The sequence below is a fragment of the Muscardinus avellanarius genome (assembly GCF_963383645.1).
Source record: "Muscardinus avellanarius genome assembly, chromosome: 3".
NCBI classification, from domain to species: domain Eukaryota; kingdom Metazoa; phylum Chordata; class Mammalia; order Rodentia; family Gliridae; genus Muscardinus; species Muscardinus avellanarius.
This window is the reverse complement of record NC_137788.1, coordinates 41,187,840-41,208,365: the sequence shown is the minus strand read 5'-3', so window position 1 is coordinate 41,208,365 and position 20,526 is coordinate 41,187,840. Positions and strand designations below refer to the sequence as shown.

At 34.1% G+C, this 20,526-nt stretch overlaps 1 protein-coding gene across 1 annotated transcript in view; it reads left to right on the top strand.

Moving 5' to 3' along the window:
* Window positions 1-19,940, top strand: part of LOC308260079 (butyrophilin-like protein 2) — a gene marked incomplete at both ends in the record, with an annotated part of 80,720 nt that extends 60,780 nt beyond the window's left edge. The window contains 4 exons of the mRNA XM_080691410.1: window positions 1,799-1,879; window positions 2,072-2,172; window positions 8,248-8,595; window positions 19,813-19,940. Of these exons, the coding sequence (XP_080547536.1) occupies window positions 1,799-1,879; window positions 2,072-2,172; window positions 8,248-8,595; window positions 19,813-19,940 (658 nt within the window). The remainder of the gene's footprint in view (window positions 1-1,798; window positions 1,880-2,071; window positions 2,173-8,247; window positions 8,596-19,812) is intronic.
* Between the last annotated feature and the right edge of the window lie 586 nt (window positions 19,941-20,526).

The window sequence follows — 20,526 nt, the reverse complement described above, 5'->3', positions numbered from 1 at the left end:
GCTAAAATAGGAATGACAGAGTTTTAGTAACTTGAGTAAGCAAATTTGGCTAAATAGGCCAAAATTTTAAGTAGTGTTATTCATACTACTGTTAGACTCTTCTAGCTTCCTCACATAGATGGATGAAGCTTAAATGTATTAACCTGAAGCTGGGCATGTTGGCTCATGCTTATAATCTCAGTACTTGGGGAGGCTGAGGTAGCAGGATTGCAGGTTCACAGACAGCCTCAGCTACTTAGTGAGGCCCTTTGCAACTCAGTGAGACCCTGTTTCAAAATAAAGAATAAGCCAAGCATGGTGGCGCACACTTGTAATCCCCGCGCTTGGGAGGCAGAGACAGGAGGATCACACAGGTTTGAAGCCAGCCCTGCGCGCTGGCTTAGGCGACCCTGTTTCCAAATAAAAATGTAAAAATAGGTCTGGGAGTGTAGCACGGAGGTAGAAGGTCTTCTAGGAACCCCAGTACCACCAAAAAAAAAAAAAAAAAGAATAAAAAATAGGCTGGGGTTGTACCTCTCAGAGGTAGAATTCCCCTGGGTTCCATCCTCTGTACCACAAAAAATAAAAAATAAAAATAAATAAAGTAATAAAAATAAAGAATAAAAATAGGGCTGGAGATGTAGCTCACAGGTAGAATTCCCTTGGGTTCAATCCACAGCACTGCAAATATACATATATAATATATATTATACATATATATATTATATATGTATAATATATGTATAATATATATATTAACCTAGTATGTGAAGCCTTTACAATTTCCTTTCTCCCTCACCATCCAGTCTTACTAGATTTGCCTCAAGTGACCTTGCTCATTCAGCTTTCTATCTATTGACTATGATGCATGTTCTCATTTAACTATGCTTCTTGAGAAAGCCACCTCACTCTTTACAATGCAAGCACCACCTCTCCGGGCCTTGTTCCTGTCATAGTGCTGCAGAGTGAATGGTTCTCCAGGGTTACTACAGCTGCCATGCACACAGAGTATTAGAGTCACATAATTGTCACAATTTGTCTCTCCATTGTCTATAATGCTAGCACCTAGGAAGCTGGTTGTTTGTTTGGTTTTGAGGTAGAAATATACAACTATCATATTTGTATTCTGAATGAGTCAAACTATTAGATAATTGATGAAATGCCTTTACATTTGACAGAGGACAACAAATTTATTCTACCCTTTGTTTTTTACTGACCATATGAATTCACAAATTTGTAGGAAATTATGAATTCTCCCTGAGCAGAACATTCAGAGAGATTGCTACAACTAGAGGGAAGAAAAACAGACTCCTCTCTTAAATGGCCATTTGGTTTGTCCCATAATAATAAGGCTAAGTCTATGTTTTTAATTTTTTGTGTAAGTACATGTAACTAAATAAAACAGGTGCTTATACCAAGGCTTTGGAGATTGGGATCTGGTCCCTGTGGTACTTATCACATTTTCTGGAGAAGCAAATCACTCATTAAAAAAAAATACAATATCTAACCTGAGAAGAAGCAACCCTTTAATGGTAAAGAAGCTTGTGGATGGACCTGATCATTATGCTGAGCTTTCATCAGAGTAGGGTACGAGATTTAGCAAATAAAAATTTCAAGAGACTAAATATTACAAGATAAATGGTTATAATAAAAATTATTTATTGTTTGTCTGAAATTGACATCTATCTGGGAGTCCTACATATTACCCTGCTACTCCCTTGGAGAGTTAATCACTACTGAATGATATGGAGATATTGAAGTTAGAAGCTCCACACTCTTGTTACCACTGTTTGTGAACTGGCCGCATTTCTTGTCACAGGTGTCATGGGAACTTCAGCACTACTTCTCTGCAGACATTTTGTTGTCCTGCACCTCCTTCAGGTGGTAACAGCGAATTCAGGTAGGATCTTTCACTTCCTCTCTGAGTATTAGCAATGTAAAGTATGCCAGGGAATGCGATTCTACTCAGCAATAAAGAAAAATAAAATTACATCATTTGCAAGAAAATGAAAGGACCTGGAGAACATTATGATAGGTGAGATTAGCCAATCACAGAGAGTTCAAGGTCATATGTTTTCTTTAATATGTGCAGGATAAAGAGTAATTGGGATACTAAAAAGACTCCAGATCATGAGGAGAAACTGCAGGGGAGCCAGGGAGAAGATATAAGGGTAGGGGTGGAGGAATACTTAGGTTCGTTAATAGAAATACTACCATAGACTATATGTATACATGTGAATATATATCAACGTCAATCTGGGTACTCCATGTTGGAAGGAGGGAAATGGAGAGGGGGGCACCAAGAGCTTTGCATTATGTCATTGTCAGTATGATTTACTTTATGATGTGAGACTATAATGCACCAATAAAAGCACAAAAAAGCATATAATAAAAGTATGCCAGGAAAAACAAGGAACAGACAAAAGAATAAGGCTTTTGACTATTGTTTCTAATGTTGACTAGATAATGGGTGCTGTAAGATCCAGCTCATACTTAGGAAGAATTAATCATTCCTAATGAGCAATGAAGACTTAATACTTAGAACCCAATGCTCACATTGAGGCAATATCGTGTATGTATCACTTTAACAATGAGGAAGTGGTGCAAGATGTGGCTTCATTTTGGGATCCATATGAGTTATCAGTACAGAGAGGAAATAATAAAGACAAATGGTACAGGATGGTGGGATCCTGAGAGAGGATGACATTTGTGTTTATAAGTGCATTTGCCCAAAATGGAAATAAATATAGGTTATCAAGACACATAAAAGAAGATCAGGAACAAGATAAGAATGTCCACTATCACATTCCTATTCAATATAGATAGTACTTGAAACTCTAGAAGCAATAAAATAGGAAGATAGGAGAGGGAAATTAAAGGAATGAAAATAGGTAAAAAAAGAATTAAAATCATCTTTTTGTGCTAATGACATGATCCTTTACTTATAAAATACAAAAAACTCAACCAGAAGACTTCAAGAAATGACAAACAGATTCAGGAGAGCAGCTAAATACAAAATCAACTTACAAAAATTATTGGCGTTTTTATTCACTAAGGATCAATAAACTGAAAAAGAAATCCAGAAAACAATTCCATTCACAATAACTTCAAAAAATAAAATACATAAGAATAAATTTATCCAAGGAGATAAAAGACCTCTATAATAAACATTATAAATAATTAAAGAAAGAAACTGAAGATCTTAGAAGATAAAAGGATCTCCCATGTTCTTGGATAGGAAGAGAAAATATCATCAAAATGGTGGTCATTCACAGTTTAACTGTCTGTGAGTATAAATGTTGGAATTATTTCTGTGAGTGAAATTTCAGGCCAAAGTGTGTGATATTATATGATGACGGTGATTACAATGATGATGTTGAAAATGTTATTCTGCAATTGTTGCCAGTGTACACTTCTACCAATAGCATTTGTGAATTTGTTACGTGGGTATGACAGTTACACACCAGCTATTTATTTGATAGAGGACAACTATCTGGAATATATTTAAAAACCTTAAAACTAATAAATTATCCAATCAGAAAATAATCAAGTGAACTTAGTTGACACATCTCTAAAGAATAAATACAAATGACTAACAAAATATATAAAAATTATTCAACATCCTTAGCATCAGGCAAATGGAAATAAAAACTACATTGAAATTTTATCTACCTCTAGTTAGAAGGTAGTCATAGAAAATACAAACAATGATAAATGCTAGCAAAAATTTGGAGAAATTATACACTATTGGTGGGATTATAAATTAGTATAACCACTATGAAGGTCAGTTTGATGGTTTCTTAAAACACTAAGAATAGAACCACCATATGGTCCAGCTATACCACTTCTCAGTATTTTACTAAGTAATGAAAGTCAGAATACTATAGTGATACATTCATATCCATGTTTATAGCAGAACAATTAACAATAGACAAATTATGGAACCATTCCAGGTGTTCATTAACATATAAATTGATAAAGAAAATGCAATATATACACACAATGGACTTCTACTCAGCCATAAAGAAGTGGAAAATATGCCACTTTCATAAATGGATATAATTGAAGAATATTATAGTGAGAGATAAGCCAGTCCCAGAATGTCAAGGCCACTGTTGTTTCTTTCATATTAGAAGCTAGAGAGAAAACAGGAAACATAGGGGACTTTAAAGAATGCAGAGAGAGACAGGTAGAGGTAGAAGTCTGGGGGAGGGAGTAAGAGAATGAAAAAGGATTAGGAAAGGAAATAATTCAAATAATACTATGGCAACATGTGAAGGTATTACTATCAATCTTATTAAATAATGCAGAGAGGAAGGAGAGGAGTAAAGGGTGAGATATAGAGGAAAATATGCAAGCAACCATTTGTATGTATGTTTTTATCACATTGTGTTCATGCTGTGATATAGAACTACAATGTCTACTAACTGAAAAATAAAAAATAAAATAATAAAATAAAATAATAAAAAGTCTATAAATGCAAATAAATGCTGATGAGCATTCTTGGTAGGTATATTAATTAGCACAGCCAAAATGAAAACCAACACATTGTTCATTAAAAGTCTAAAAATAGAACTACCAGAATATTCAGTTCTACCATTTCTTGAATTAAAGGCAGCATACTTTAGAGATATATGCCTATTTCTGCTTACCACAGCACAATTCACAATAGCCAAATTATGGAATAATCTTAGGTGTCCATCAACAGATGAATGGATAAAGAAAATGTAGAATATATGCATGGTGGAATTTTATTCAGTCATAAAAAGTTTATTTTCAGAAAGATGATGGAGCTAAAGAAAATCATTATAGGCAAAATAAGTCAGAATCAGAAAGATAGATATCATATGTTTCCCCTCATATATAAAAACTATTGGGAGAAAAAGGAGAAGAAAGGAGAAGGAGAAGAAGAGAGAGAAAGAGAGAGGGAGATTATAAAAATAAAAGTAGAGCAAATGGGTAGAAGACAAGAATCATGGGGAAATAGAACGTGAGGATAAAAGGAGTTATAGAAGAATGAACTTGATCAAATTATGTTATATGCATGTATCAATAGGATAACACATTAAAATCACCATTCTGTATAATTAATATGCATCAATAATAAAATACATTAAGTTTATAGACATGATTTCTTTTTGAAATAGTTCAACAATATTTTATTTTATTATGGTGACTTCAAATTATTACATTGAGTTATGCTTTTGCATTATTTGCTTTAATAGGAAATATGTTAGTACTTTTCCATTTTGACTTTATATCTGTCTTTTTTGTTTCCTATGAGATTACTATAAGCCTGAAATGTATTTAAATAAATATTACACAACCTTAGGGACATATCAAATTATATATCTGACCAGATATAAAAGCTAGCAGAAAATAATAAAGTGCATTGTAGTCCTACATCTTAATGGAGTAAAAGATGGTAGAGGCATACATGCACACATCATTCATTTAGCCCTTCCCCAATTCCCTCCCCATTTCCTCCCCCCATTCTCTTTCTCATGTTTGGCTTAGTGATTTACTTTGATATGTTTGTGAATCTACATCATGTATATTAGGGAATTTCCGTCTTCCCCCTTCCATCCCTTCAGTTAGATTGCCTTATTTGCTCATCTACAGTTTCTCTTTAGTCTAGAGTTCCTCTTATGACCCATTTTCTCCCTAGCTTCCACATATTAGGGAGAGCATCCAATTTCTTATTTTTGTGACTGAGTAATCTCACTTAGCAGAACATTCTCCAGTTCCATCTATTTCCCTGTTAATGACATAATTTTGTTCTTTATGGCTGAGTAAAATTCCATTGTGTATATAATTAAATGATTTTACCACTCATTATGTTATAAAGGTAATAACTAGTCTATAATCACCTTATTTGAGATTACTTTATCTTTTACATATACATTTAAAACACACACAATAATAAGTATTTTAGATAAGCAATTAGAGTTTAATTGTTTAAGGAGCTAAGATTAACTTCACTAGAAATGCTTACATATTCAAAATTATCTTAAAAAGTTTATCATGTGTTCATTTAATAATGTGAGGAATAAACAGAACAAAATCTTCATTTGCATATACAAAAATTTAAATATTTTTAATATTAATTAATCACTTACACATTGATACTTGAGACTGTTTAGCCCCCTAAACTGATTTGGCAATCTTGATCAAGTGACCATATAACAGAAAGAATTGAAAGAGAAAAGATGGCCTTTATGTAGGGGAAATGGAATCAACTGCTTTTTCATCCTGTTTTCAAATAGTATGGCAGGAAAACACATGAATATAAAATGTCCCTATTCCCACATCTTATTCCAGTAGGGGACTAAATATCAGCTTTGAGAGTTCCTAAGTATAGCATGAAATAATGTCAGCTGCAACCAAGTGGTATCAAAAAGAAAAAACAGTAAATAAAATGTATTAACCTGGGGACACTTGGAGAAGCAGGTGGTATCACTTTAAGAGGACTTGCTGATGATGCCCAAGAGAGTGAAGAGTGTTCCATAATCAGAGAAAATAGAGAATAAGTGATATTTAATTAAACACACATTGGATAAGAATTTTCCAAAATTAAGATAAGAATCCTACAATTCCAGAACCTTATGAGGCTAAACTTGAGTGTGGTGATTCCCTAGAAAACAGGGAATAGATTCACCATAAGATCTAGCTATACCACTCTTGGGTATCTTTTCAAAGGGCTTGAAACCAGAGAACTACCTATGGTAATATTTGCATACACATGTTGATAGCAGCACAGTTCACAATAGATAAATTATGGAACCAACCTAGGTATCTATCAATATATGAATAGATTACAAAATTTTGGGAAATACACACAGTGGAATTCTACTCAGCAATTAAGAAGAAAAATTATGCCATTTTCAAGAAGATGAAATGAACTAGAGAACATTGTCTTAAGTGAGATTAGCCAATCACAAAGCGAAGGGACATATGTTTCTCTAGTATGGGCAAGCTAGAGAGTATTTGGGATACCAGAGGGACTCCAGATAGTAGAGAAAAAACCTCAGTGGAGCCAGGGAGGAAGGGTAGGAGAGGAGAAAGATTGAGCTTCACTAATAGAAATACTACCATCAACTATGTGTATATATGTGAATATTCTTTTTTTTTTTTTTTGGTGGTACTGGGGTTCCTGGAAGCCCTTCTACCGATGGGCCTCACTCCCAGACCTATTTTATACTTTTTATTTGGAAACAGGGTCTCTTAAACCAGCGAGGCTGGCTCCGAACCAGCGAGATCCTCCTGTCTCTGCCTCCCAAGCACCGGGATTACAGGCATGCGCCACCACGCCCGGCTATATGTGAATATTCTAATGTCAGTCCGGGTACTTTGTATTGGGAGGGAAATGGGGAGACAGCGGGAGCCACCGAGTGCTTTGGGCATGTATGACACTATCATTATTGTTTACTTTATGATGTGAAATTATAATGCACTAATAAAAGCATATAAAGAAGCTTAAATCAATACACAAGTCTATTATAGTGAAAGTGCAGCAAATCTTAAACCCTGTTTGAGAGGAAAAAAAAGGTTTAGAATGGATGAAGAAATAGAGTGAAAAAAGAAGCAACTATTACATCTTTTCTTACCAAAAATATAAACCATTTAGCAGCAATAAAATCATATTTTCCTCTTTTTTTTTTTTTTTGGTGTGTGTGTGGTACTGGGGATGGAACCCAGGGGTATTCTACCTCTGAGCTACACCCCAAGCCCTATTTTTTATTCTTTATTTTTGAAACAGGGTCTCACTGAGTTACAAAGGGCCTCACTAAATAGTAACTGAGGTTGTCCTTGAATCAAGATCTTCCTGTCTCAGCCTCCCAAATGTTGGGTTTACAAGTATGTACCACCATGCCTGGCTATATTTTCCTATTTCTTTTTTTTTTTTTTTGTGGTACTGGGGTTCCTGGAAGCCCTTCTACCTCCGGGCTCCACTCCCAGACACCTATTTTGTATTTTTATTTGGAAACAGGGTCTCAAACCAGCGCACACGCCTGGCTTCGAACCTGCGCAATCCTCCTGTCTGCCTCCCAAGCGCGGGAATTACAAGCGTGTGCCACCACGCCCGGCTATATTTTCCTATTTCTTAAGGGAAACAATCTGATGAACTACCATACAAGTCAAATGTGAAATTAAGATGTCTTTAAGCCAAATAATTAATCTTTAATAAAATGTGTGTGTGCATGTGTGTATATTATAAAAGATGTGTCCTGACTCACACTCTCACCATTTGATTGTTTCCCTTCTCAGATCAATTCACAGTGAATGCCTTAAAGGGGCCCATCTTGGCTCCATTGGGTGGAGATGTTGCACTTAGCTGCCAGTTGTCTCCGCCACAGAGTGCACGACACATGGAGATCCGCTGGTTCCGAGACCGCTACACACACCCCATTTACCTGTACAGGGATGGTATAGACCAGTACGGAAAAACTCTCTCCAGGTATGTGGAGCGGACAGAACTCCTGAAAGATGCCATTGGAGAAGGTAAAGTGACCCTCAAGATCTTTAATGTCAGTGTTGATGATGATGGACCATACCGCTGCTTCTTCAGAGACGGTGATTTCTATGAAGAGGACACTATAGAAGTGAAGGTCACAGGTAAGGATGGATCCTTCTAAGGTTTCTATACATCCATTGAAACCCACATGAGACTGAGTATTAGGAAAGTCCTCAGTGTTTCAGACTATCTCCACATTACACAATTTGATTATCAAGGTTAAATCTATGCATTTAGTTTATGAACTTTGAAGAGCAATTTGGGGAGACATCAGCTCTATCAGTAAATATCTTAATTTTTATGTCTACCCACATTGTTAGCTTTCTAAGAGATTAATGGTCTTTTTTAGGATTCATTTTTAGCCTTTAAATGATTTCTGATAGCAATTTAGTAAAATGTGATTTTACAAGTGACTTGGATTTTTACAATAGTCTCCTTAATGGTAATTCCTGTTCTCACTTCTCCTAATTCGATTTGCTGACTGCTTAGTGCCATATAAATTTTCCTAAATTTATTCCAAAAAGCCTTTATCTATAATCTTAAGTGTCTTCAGGTGTATAGCATATGTATTTTGTATATTCAAAGATAATAACACTTAAGTCAAACTCTGCACCCTTTAAATTATTCTGAATGACAAACAAATGGAGGAGATATGAAGGATTTCAAGAATTTTACAAATGTAAGTACTCAAATATAGGGCTCCTGGCTTACTCATATTGAACATCTTTATTGGATAGTACATGACTCCTGGCTGTATAGATCTGAGATACCAAATGAAATGGGGTCAATTATATTTATATTTAAATTAATTAAAAATTATATATTCAGTTCTGAAATCTCATTTTTCCCATTTTAGGTGCTTATAGTCTCATGTAGTGAGCAGCTGCTGTGTTAGCACAGATATAAAAGATTTCTATTATTGTGGAATTTTTTTTAGACAGAGTTGCTTTGTAGTTACACTTTAAATCTCTATTTGTTCTTTTTTGCCCACTCATTAGACAAGTTTATATGTCCCAGACAATATTCTGAAACTTTCAAGGATTTATTTTCTCTGAATTAATATGAATTGTATTTTTATAACACCAGTGTCTTATCTATTTTATTCAAAACAAAGTACATTAAAATATTCATTGTTTATAAAAGGCCATGTAAATTAATGTTTTGATTCAAGTTGCAAACTGGGTATATAATGTTATCCATTATTCATCACTTATCATAGTGACTCAAAAATGACTAGTAATGAAAATATTCTGTAAACTCTATAGGGACTACAATCATGCTATTTTAATTTATTATTATAATCCAAAGACATATCTTAGCCTTCTAAATTTAACAAATAACCAATAAATATTTTCAAATGAATGAATAAATAAATGAAACAAGTAGGAATTTACTCACCTGATTTATTTAGGACAAGATGTTAATTGTATATCATAAACTGTATGTTTGACTTACACTCTTTCCTATTTGATTAGCTTCCTATCAGAGCCCCCACAGAATTTTGATTATCTGTATATCCAAGGACACTGATATTAAATGGGGGATAATGGGTTTTATTTCTTTGTTTTTGTCTCCTTTCTTAACCTAAAATGCTATTTCCCCTTTTGTATCCATCAAGCTACAAGCTCAGATATAAAGATTCTTGTGCATCCTCCTAATACCAAAGGTCTTATGTTGGAGTGCTGTTCAGGAGGGTGGTTCCCACAGCCTCAAATGGAATGGAGAGACAGCAGAGGAGAGATCCTTCCATTTGTTGCAAAATTCCACTCACAAGATAGATACAAGCTATTCAATATGAAGATGACCCTTCTTATTAGTAACCGGTCTCATAGGAATGTCACTTGCTACCTTCAAAACCCTCGAACTGGCCAAAAGGAAATAACAAGTATTGTTCTATCAGGTGAGATCTGTTTATTTGTTCTTCAAACAATGACCATTGCCACACAAAATATAAAAAACAAAAATTTATTTGATTTCTTTTCTTGGCTCCCAAGACATTACTTTCTCTTGGATTTTTTAAACCTTAGTTGTGCCTTTATTGGATTATTTTCTACATTTTTAATTTGTCTACTTAATATTAGAGCTCCCAAGACATAATCTTTTTCAAGGCATAATGTTTGAGCCTTTACACTCTTTTAACTTTATTTCATCTCATATTTTTAAACATCAATATGATCACGGTCTTTCAAATTATATCTCTTTTTCCAGACCTCTCTCCTACCCTGTTCTCATCTCCAAACTCATCATCTCAATATAGAAGTCTAATAACTATACAAAACCTAATATATCAAAAACTAATCTCATGACTACCTCCTGACCTGCTAAACTTATTTTCTTCCCAATCATACTTCATATTTTCAGTTTCTCAGAACAAAACCCTTGCAGTTTATCTTTGGTTCCCATTTTTCTCTTGTATCCTACGTGACATTTGTGAAGAAACAATGTGTGATTTACCTTTAAAATGTATTGAGTCTGATCACTTATCATTTTACCACTGTTGTTGAAATCTGAGACAATGTACCCTGGTTTGAGTTCCAGCAATACCTGAAAATTCAACTATTTCTCTCTTATCTACATGATATATGCTCAGCATGTAGATAGGAAGATTCACCAAAATATGAGACACAAAACATCACCCTCTGTTCAACACCCTGCAATTATTCCCTATTTTTTATTTTGGTGGTACTGGGGTTTCTAGAAGCCCTTCTACCTCTGGGCTACACTCCCAGACTTAGTTTATATTATTTTTTTATTTGGAAACAGGATCTCTTAAGCCAGCGCGGCTGGCTTCGAACTTGCACGATCCTCCTGTCTCCGCCTCCCAAGTGCGGGGATTACAAGCGTGCGCCACCACGCCCGGCAATTATTCCTTATTTTACTCAGAGTAAAATGCCCTACATTGCCATGCAATATCTGTTTTCCCAGTGTCTATTTCACATCACCATTTAGTGCTCTCTTCATCACACAAACCTCTTTCTGTCCCCTCTCATACAGACTAACTTCTGTCTTGAGATCTTTGTTCTTACTGTGCTCGCTTCCTAGAATGCTGCACACTTCCCTTATCTCTTCCAAGTCTATTTTCAGCTCTCACTCTGTGAATATGAACTGCCTTGGTAAACCAGTCTAAAAAAATACAACCTGCTTTCTTCCACCTGAGAGTCCCTATCTCATTACTCTTTTTAAAATTTTAGTATTACTAAACCTACTACATGACTTTATTATTTTATTATCCTATATCTCCTTCTGCAAAATATGGTTGGTTTTATATACCTTTTTATCTTCTATCTGTCTCTGCAAAATATACATTGCTGGTTTTATAAACTTACACACCCTAATTGCTTCAAATAATTTATGACAAATAAGGAGTCAATAATTTATACTTAAATAATTGCAGTAAAACTGAAGGAGTGCCTCATAAACTCCCAAATAAATATATATGTATTAGTATTTGTATATATTCATGAAATCAATGTTGGAGCCAGATTCTGAAGAGCATCATTATGCTAAGTGAGATTAATTCAGTCACAAAAAATAAAAAATTGGATGCTCTCTCTAATATATGGAAGCTAGGGAGACAAAAGATTATAGGAAGAACTCTAAATGAAGAAGAAGAAACCATAGATGAGCAAATAAGTCAACTTAACTGGTGGCTATAAGAGGGGGAAGAGGGAAATTTCCTAATGTATATGATGTTCATTCACAAACATATCAAAATCAATCAGTAAGCCAAACATGAGAAAGGGGGGATGGGGAGGTATTTGGGGAAGGGCTAAATGAATGATGTGTGCATGTATGCTTCTACCATGTAGTACCCAAATTTATTTACAGCTTTAGTAAATAGTTGGCATATTTTTGAGTTAGCACTTTCTTAAAGTAGATATGTTCTTTTAAAAAATCATATTTTATAAAGAATTGCAGTTAACATAAACTTTAAGAAATAAATTACAATTCTAAGAAATAGAGATATTATGTCAAGGAGATCTTATATTCACCAAATATCAGAATACATGGAAAAGAGTCAAAATATATGATAAAGAAAAGATCTTAACCAAATTCTATCTTGAGACTTTTGAGCTGGCAAAGTTCTATTTTTATCTCATTGTGATAAGGGGACCCTTATCTATGTATAGAATTAGTTCTAAAGTCATATTATTCTAAGTCCTGTGAATTATAAAGTACCAGTTCAATCTGAGTTTATACCACACCAAATATGTCCAAAATTGTGTAGCAGAATTGTTGATTAGCTCTAGAGCAGCTTCTTGGATTTATTTCCTCAGACAGCATTGGAATACATAATGGCATATCCTAGGTGGTATATCATATTTTCCCTCTGGGAAGAAAGACACCAGATCCCCAGATAAAATGTCAGATGCCATGCCCAATAGGCACAAACAGGGAGGCCAGGGCATATGCTTGTTCATATGAACAGAAAAGGAGGAAAAGCTATATAAGCTATGTCTCTGAATTTAAGCAAGAGTACTTTCAGATCCAATCAGTACATTGGAAAATTCAGGACTGAGTTGGGACTAACATTATGATCCCTGGAAACCTTTATCTGAGCCTTGGGTGGGGGGTTGTATGGAAGAACTTAGCTCTATCTCTTCACTTGAGTTAATGGAAGGATATATTGAGAATGGCATTCACTCACCTTTGTGTCAGTCAAGTACTAATTAGCTGCTTGCTCTAGATTGTCCTACTTTCACCCACTCAATTATAACTGCCTCTCCAAATTGGTTAAGGTCTAATAGTCCATGGAAATGAAATCTTCAGTGAAAATATGCTTTGGATGAACCATCATTTCTAATTAAAATTTGATAAGTGCAAATACTCCAAGTTTCTTTTGTGTTAACATCTATTACTCTCCATTTCAGATAAACTGTTTTCGTGGAAGAATGTATGGATAACTATTTTTATTACAATTGTGATTGTGGTGATAATTTCTATTCTGCTGCCCAATTTTACCCAGTTCAAACAATGTAAGTGGGTTTGAAGTGTGGGAGACACAATGTGGTGAAGAGGGAAGAAGCTAAAGAAGGATTATTCTTCACTCTTAAGCCTGTCTGCTCAAGACACTCCAAACTCTTCAGTCACATGTTAGACATAATTCTTCTACCCATTCCCTGGTTCTAGATATTCTTATCTTACTAATGGTTCTGCTGACAGTGTTATTTATCTAAAATTCTGGACTTTTAGACTTCTTGTAACTTAATTAAGTTGAAATATTCTTTTCTTATGGGTAGTTTCATTCCTCATCTTTTGAGGAACTGCTATACTGATCTCCAGAATGGCTGTACTAAGTTACAATCCCACCAAGAGTGTATAATTGGTCCAAAATGAGCACTTACAGCATGTATTTGTATGCATATTGTGATGATTGTCAATCTAACTGTAGGAGGATGAAATATAGGTGTAGTTTTGATTTGCATTTCTGTATTGCTGAAATGTTGAACATTTTTCATAAATTCATTGGCCATCTGTATTTCTTCTTTTGATAAATGTCTACTTAGTTAATTTTCCCATTTATTGATTGAAATATTTGCTTGGGGTGTGTGTGTTAGGTTTTTAGTCCTTTATAAATTCTGGATATGAATTCTCTGTTTGAAAAGTAGCTGGCAAAGATTTTCTCCCATTCTCTTGGCTCTTTCATCATGCTCTTGTTTCTTTTGATATGTGGAAAATTTTAGTTTGATATCATCCCATATGTTAACCCTTGGTTTTATTTCCTGAGATTTAGGAATCTTATTTGAGGAAGTCAATCCCTACACCTGTGTTGGAAGGTTAACTCTATTTTTCCTTCTTCTATGTTAGTTACTTTTTCATCACTATGACTAAAACACCTCAGAAGAACAACTTAGAAGAGATAAAGTCTGCCCCATAATTTCACAGCTTTAGTCCATGGCAATTGGGCTTCAAGGCAGAAACATCCTGCCAGCAGGGAATGGGACATGAATATTTATTGTCATTATATTTTTCTGTTGTGCTGTTCCCTTTTCTAGTGTGGAATTACCTTCTTTGACTCTTCTGATTAATTTTGGCTTAAAGTTTGCTTTGCTGGACATAAGAGTAACTATTTTTCTTGCTTTTATTCTTAATTTGAATGGAATATATTTTCCTACCTTTCACCTTCTGCTTGTGAATGTCTGTGCCTGTAAGATGAGTCCTTTGTTAATTCACTCTGCTAGTCTAGATCTTTTCATTGAAGAGTTGAAATAATTCACATTCAGTGTTATTTCAGAGTTGATTATTTTATTTTGCCATTTTGATTTCTTTCTATTATTTAATTTAGTGCTAGGTATTTTTTAATTAGTTACTCTTTTAAAGATATTTATCCCTTTGTGGGCTCTCAAATTCATTTTAAATTTCTTCTCTGCATGGTGGCACACTCTTGTAATCCCATTACTTGGGAGGCTGAGACAGGAGGATCATGGTTTTGGGGCAGCCTCAGGTACTTAGTGATGCCCTCTGCAACTTTGTGAGACCGTGTTTCAAAATAAAGAATAAAAAATAGGGCTGGAGATGTAGCTCAGAGGTACAGTGCCCCCTGGGTTCCATCCCGAGTACCACACACACAAAAAAGTCTCTGTATGTAGTGTTCCTTTAAATAGTTCCTGTAGAAATAGCTACAAAGTAATTTATTTCACCATCAGGGTAAAAAGATCATACAGGGAAAGGCATACTAATTTTAAACACCAGGTGATACACTCTTTCTTAGGTTAAAATTTTTTCATTCATTATTAATCTTGCTATGTTAGAGGGGAAGTTGACTTGGAGGAGTTATAAGGAAATTTAATACACACTAAAAAAAAGTCTGTTCAGTTTATCTGTTCAGTTTGAAAAAGCATCATACTCACAGATCCTTTTTTGTACAGCCAGCCCTATCTTACAAGAGCAGATTCAGGCCAACAAGACCTCCTCCCAACATGTGTATTTTAGCTACCAGCTAAGGAGTTAGGACTAAGTCCATGTGCACTTCTCTCAACTTGCAGGATTTCTTCTTTACATTTCTAATGGCTCTTCTGGCATGAGATCTATTATTCAACTCAAATGGCTACCACTTTCCACCTGATGTATCTGTGGGTCTTGGAAATGACCAGAAAGCTACACATTTGCGACTTTTACTTCTGCTGGTTGCTGTTCCAAAAAAGTAAACTCCCTTAGTTTATCTGCTTATTGAGGCTATCCAAGTTTTAAATATCTTAAAAATAATCTATTTGCTTCATTATACCTCCTAATGAATTTTTCATTGAAGACATAATTCTGTGTATCTTATACTTTATTAAGAATTCTTATGTCACATGTATTTTCCTACAGAGTTCCTTAGAGATTTATACTCTAAGATCTTTCTAATTTAACCTTTGCCAAGCAAATTGCCTCTAGTTATTTACCTGTTTTTCATTGACATAAATTGAGCCCCTAACATTGTATTCATCTTTATCTAGAAGATGTTTTTTTATCACTTTGAATAGCTTATTTTCAAGGGAGCAGAGTTAATTTTCTAATAGGAATTACACGATTGTCATAAGAGGCTAATATTGCTGAATTTTTACTATTGAAAAATGCTACTCCAAGAACTATATAATTATTAAAATATCGAACCTCTGTGATATACTTTAAATTAAATATTGGTACCTCCATTTTTATATAGCGAAAACTAAGCATATCAAAGTTAAATATTACCACACCTAAAGTCGCATAGCTTGTAATTGTAGAAAAACAAGATTTAATATAAGCTATATGAACATTCATGTCCTATATTTTTACCACTAAATTAAACTGTGCTTTTAATTCTTTATCAAAGAGATGGTCATGACTTGTGTTAGTAAGCCTGCACATCATGAACAATTTTCATGAAAAGAAGAGATAGCCAAATGATACTGCTATAGAGTAGTACTAAATAATATTTTTAAACAATATGTTTTCCAAAGACACTTTTACTCATGAGATTTATATACATAAAGATTGTATTATCTCTTAGATAGCACAGAGGTCTCCAGACTTAACTTCCCCTCTGCCTCTTTCAAACACAGATAAAATGGTGATGGCAAATGCATAACTCCATCTCCTACTCTTTACTCAGAGGAAATAAGGAAAGATGAGTTTCTATCTTATAGGCCTGTTTAGCCTCAGTCCAAAACCTGTCTCATCCTAAAAACAGCTTTCCTTTTTTATCATCAATACTCTATGATATCTTAGGACCCAAATCTTAACCCTATTTTGAATGAATAAAGAAAAATAGCATCAAAGTATAACTTTTCCTTTATTAGTTCATTTTATGCCAATCCAAAGTGTTTCCACACCAATAACGAGTGATTGCAAAATCTCTTTTTCCTTAGGTACCTGCTGCAGCCGCAATTTTTTTTTAAAAGTGGGTCTACAGATAACCATTTTTTTATTTGCCGGGATCATCGCATTAATCTGTTTTTATAAAAGAGAAAGAGGTATGTGAGCTCAAGAGGATGGCAATTTCATATATATATATATATGATATATATATGAAGTATATATATGTATATATATACAAAGTATATATATATACAAAGTATATATATATATACAAAGTATATATATATACAAAGTATATATATATATATATACAAAGGATATATATATATCCTTTTCCAAATGCCCATAACTGATAAGACACTCAGCCAAAAAAGAGTGATACTTTATCTTAAACTATAGGAAAAATAATCCCTGAAACACAGGTCATAGGATTTGGATTCCAGCCTTCTAAATTAAGCCTCTAAAGGCTTAATAAACATTTCTGATGTCTCTGCTCCTAGAGAAAGGATTTCTTTCAAATTAATAGTTATTTTGACAAAAATTCAGCCATGATCACTTTACTTAATAATTTTTTCTAATTATTTCCTTGCTTTTAGCGTGGATAAGGTGATAATTCCATCCATTCATAAAATTTTGTTTTAATTTCATGGTGTACATGGACACCTGAAACTGATCTTTCTTCCCTATCTGACTCACTTTGAGGGTGAAAATGAAATGGTGAATGTTTTGAGATAGTCAAACATAACATTTGAAATGTACTCTCCACATTATTGTTGAGGTCCCCATGGAAATTATGTATGCAAAGTAATGATCATTAAGATAAAGTAATTCTTTATAATAAGTCATAGCTATATCCAAAACATCCCATTGTAGAAACAAAAAAGTAGGACTGGACTCTTCAAAGGACTTTTTCATTAATTTTTTCTTCCATAGAATCAACACAAATGGCCTTCAAACTAAGGAGAAAGTGAAATTCCTGCAATATGTTACACTATTTTTTACAATATAGTATAAAACCTAAAAGAACCTTTAAAACATTATTCTAAGTGAAACAAGCCAGTCACAAAAAGGCAAATCCTATGTGATTCTACTTGCATGATATACTTATAGTAGTCAAGACAATACAGACAGAATAGTGGCTGTCAGTGGCTGAAGTCAGGGAATGAAAGAATCATTTCTTGTTGGATATATATTTTCAATTTAGAAAGATGAAAATGTATGAATTTGTGTGTTGGTGATAATTGCACATTATGAATGTACTTAATATCACTGAATTGCAGAGTTAAATGGCTAAAATGGCAAATTTTGTTTTGCACATTTTAGTACAATTTTCTTTTTTCGCTTTTTAAGAGACATAGTTATGAAAATGAAAAGATAAACCATGGAGAAGAAAGATTTTAAGACATATATTGTGAAATGACTTGAATCAAGAATATGAATATGAATATAGTGTGTGTGTGTGTGTGTGTGTGTGTGTGTGTGTGTGTGTACTAGGGATTGAATCCAGAGACAGACATTCTACCTCTGATCTACATCCCCAACCGTATTTTAATTTTTATTTGGAAACAGGGTCTCACTAAGTTGCAGAGGGCCTCATTAAGTAGGTGAAGCTGGCTGCAAACCTGCATTTTTCCTGTCTCAACCTCCTAAATACTTGGGTTATAAATGTGTGCCAGCATACCTGGCATGAACCTATGTATCTCGTTTTGTACAAGATATCTATGATTCTACTTCTCAAATTTTTATATTATTTTAATACAAATATATACAACTGTTGAAACACAATACTGAAGAATCTAAGTGTATTTTTTATACTAGCACATCATCATGCATAATGTTCCTTTGAATATGAGCATACAAATATCTTTCATACTCTGTTTTCAATTGTTTCTCAGTTAATACAGAAATCAAACTTCTAGGTCATATTATAATTTTTCTTTAGTACTATCATACTGTTTTTCACAGTGACTGTGTCATTTTATATTTCTACCAATAAAGCATAAAAGCTTCTATTTCCTCATGTATTTGCAAGCACTTGTTCTCTCTTAAGGTCAACCAATATTCCAGTGTATTGATATATGACATTTTTCTTATTCATTCAACCATCCACTAATAAGACACTTGTACTGTTTAAGAGTATACAATATATACAATGATTTTATGAACCTAATCATACAAATATTTCTTCTAGACTCTGTTTTTAATTCTTTTGGGTATACATAGAAATAAAAATTTTGAATCATATGATAATTCTTTTTATTATTTGAGGAACTGTCATAGTGTTACATGGTAAATAACTGTAATTGATATAGGAAAGTAATTTCTAATAGACATAGGTGTACAGTAACTTAACAGATACCCTAATTTTTGGCCATGACTCTGCCATAACAAGACATAGTGGCCAATATTTTTAATTGAAAATTATTTCTACTTTAGATTTGCTCAGAAAAGACATTAAAGGGAGATTTTTGCTCTGATAAGAATATGATTTTTGAGAATTATTTTTCCATTCCAGAGATTTTCCTCTAAGAGTATCCTATAACTCCTATAAGGCCTATACTTCGTGTGTGTGTGTGTGTGTGTGTGTGTGTGTGTGTGTGTGTGTGTGTGGCACTGGAGATTGAACTCAGGGGCATTCTTCCTCTGAGCTAAACTACCAGCCCAATTTTATTTCTCATTTGGAAACAAGGTCTCACTAAAGTGTGGAGGCCCTTGCTAAGTTTTCAAGGCTGTCTTCGGACCTGTGATCCACCTATCTCAGCCTCCCAAGTACTGGGATTGCAAGCATATGCCACCACACCTGGCTAGGTCTATAGATGGTTCTCAGCACTAGACAAAGAAGATAAAGGCATAATGTATACATCTGCCATTCAGACTTCTCAGGTTCATCCATGTAGCCTAACCTCTTTTCTCCCACTCTCTTAAGTTCAGAAAGTATGGAACAGTAGGGACCTTAAGAGTAAATCTTTAATAAATCTGCAATCGAGTCTTCCTTCCTGAGATGCAATCTTCCTAATTTTTGCATCTCTTTCTAGTTCCTACTTCAAATCCACTATTTGAATTGGATGCTGTGTGGATGGAAGATATTATTGTGGTCCTGTGTATGCTGATGGTCTTCATCACCATGCTCACTTCCTTTATATACTCTAAATTTAGAAGATAAGGTATGGTAAATTCATACAACATTGTTTCTCTGAATGCTGTCCAAATATTTAGAACACTGACCTTTCTGGTCCATGTTTATTAGTAACTAGAGCAAGAATGAAGACTTATGTCTTACATAAACCTTGCATAGCATAGCCTTTGTGAGACTTCTGGGAGTTCTATCAGTGCCAGTTTTAGTACCTCAATGCTATGGCAGTCTTAACTCTTATTGCACAATTATGATAATGCTCCTTGAAGCCACAGATATATTTCATTCAAAAATTTTCTGAAGCTTATGTATACTGAGCTCTATGCAAAACTTTCGTGAATTGAAAATTTCATATCATTGTTTTCTCTTTCAGAAACATGTGTCTACAGGGGTTGTACCAGAAACATTTATCAACCTATATTCAAAGAGGTTATATATCTTTGAAATATTCCATGCCCCATATCAAAAGCTAAAATATTCGAGTGAGCATAAAATATATATTTGTATATGATATATATTTATGATGTATACATATAAGATATATTTGTATATAACATATAAAATATATTTTCCTGATATAAATGGAAAGAAGTATAGAACTAGTAACCCAGAAAGG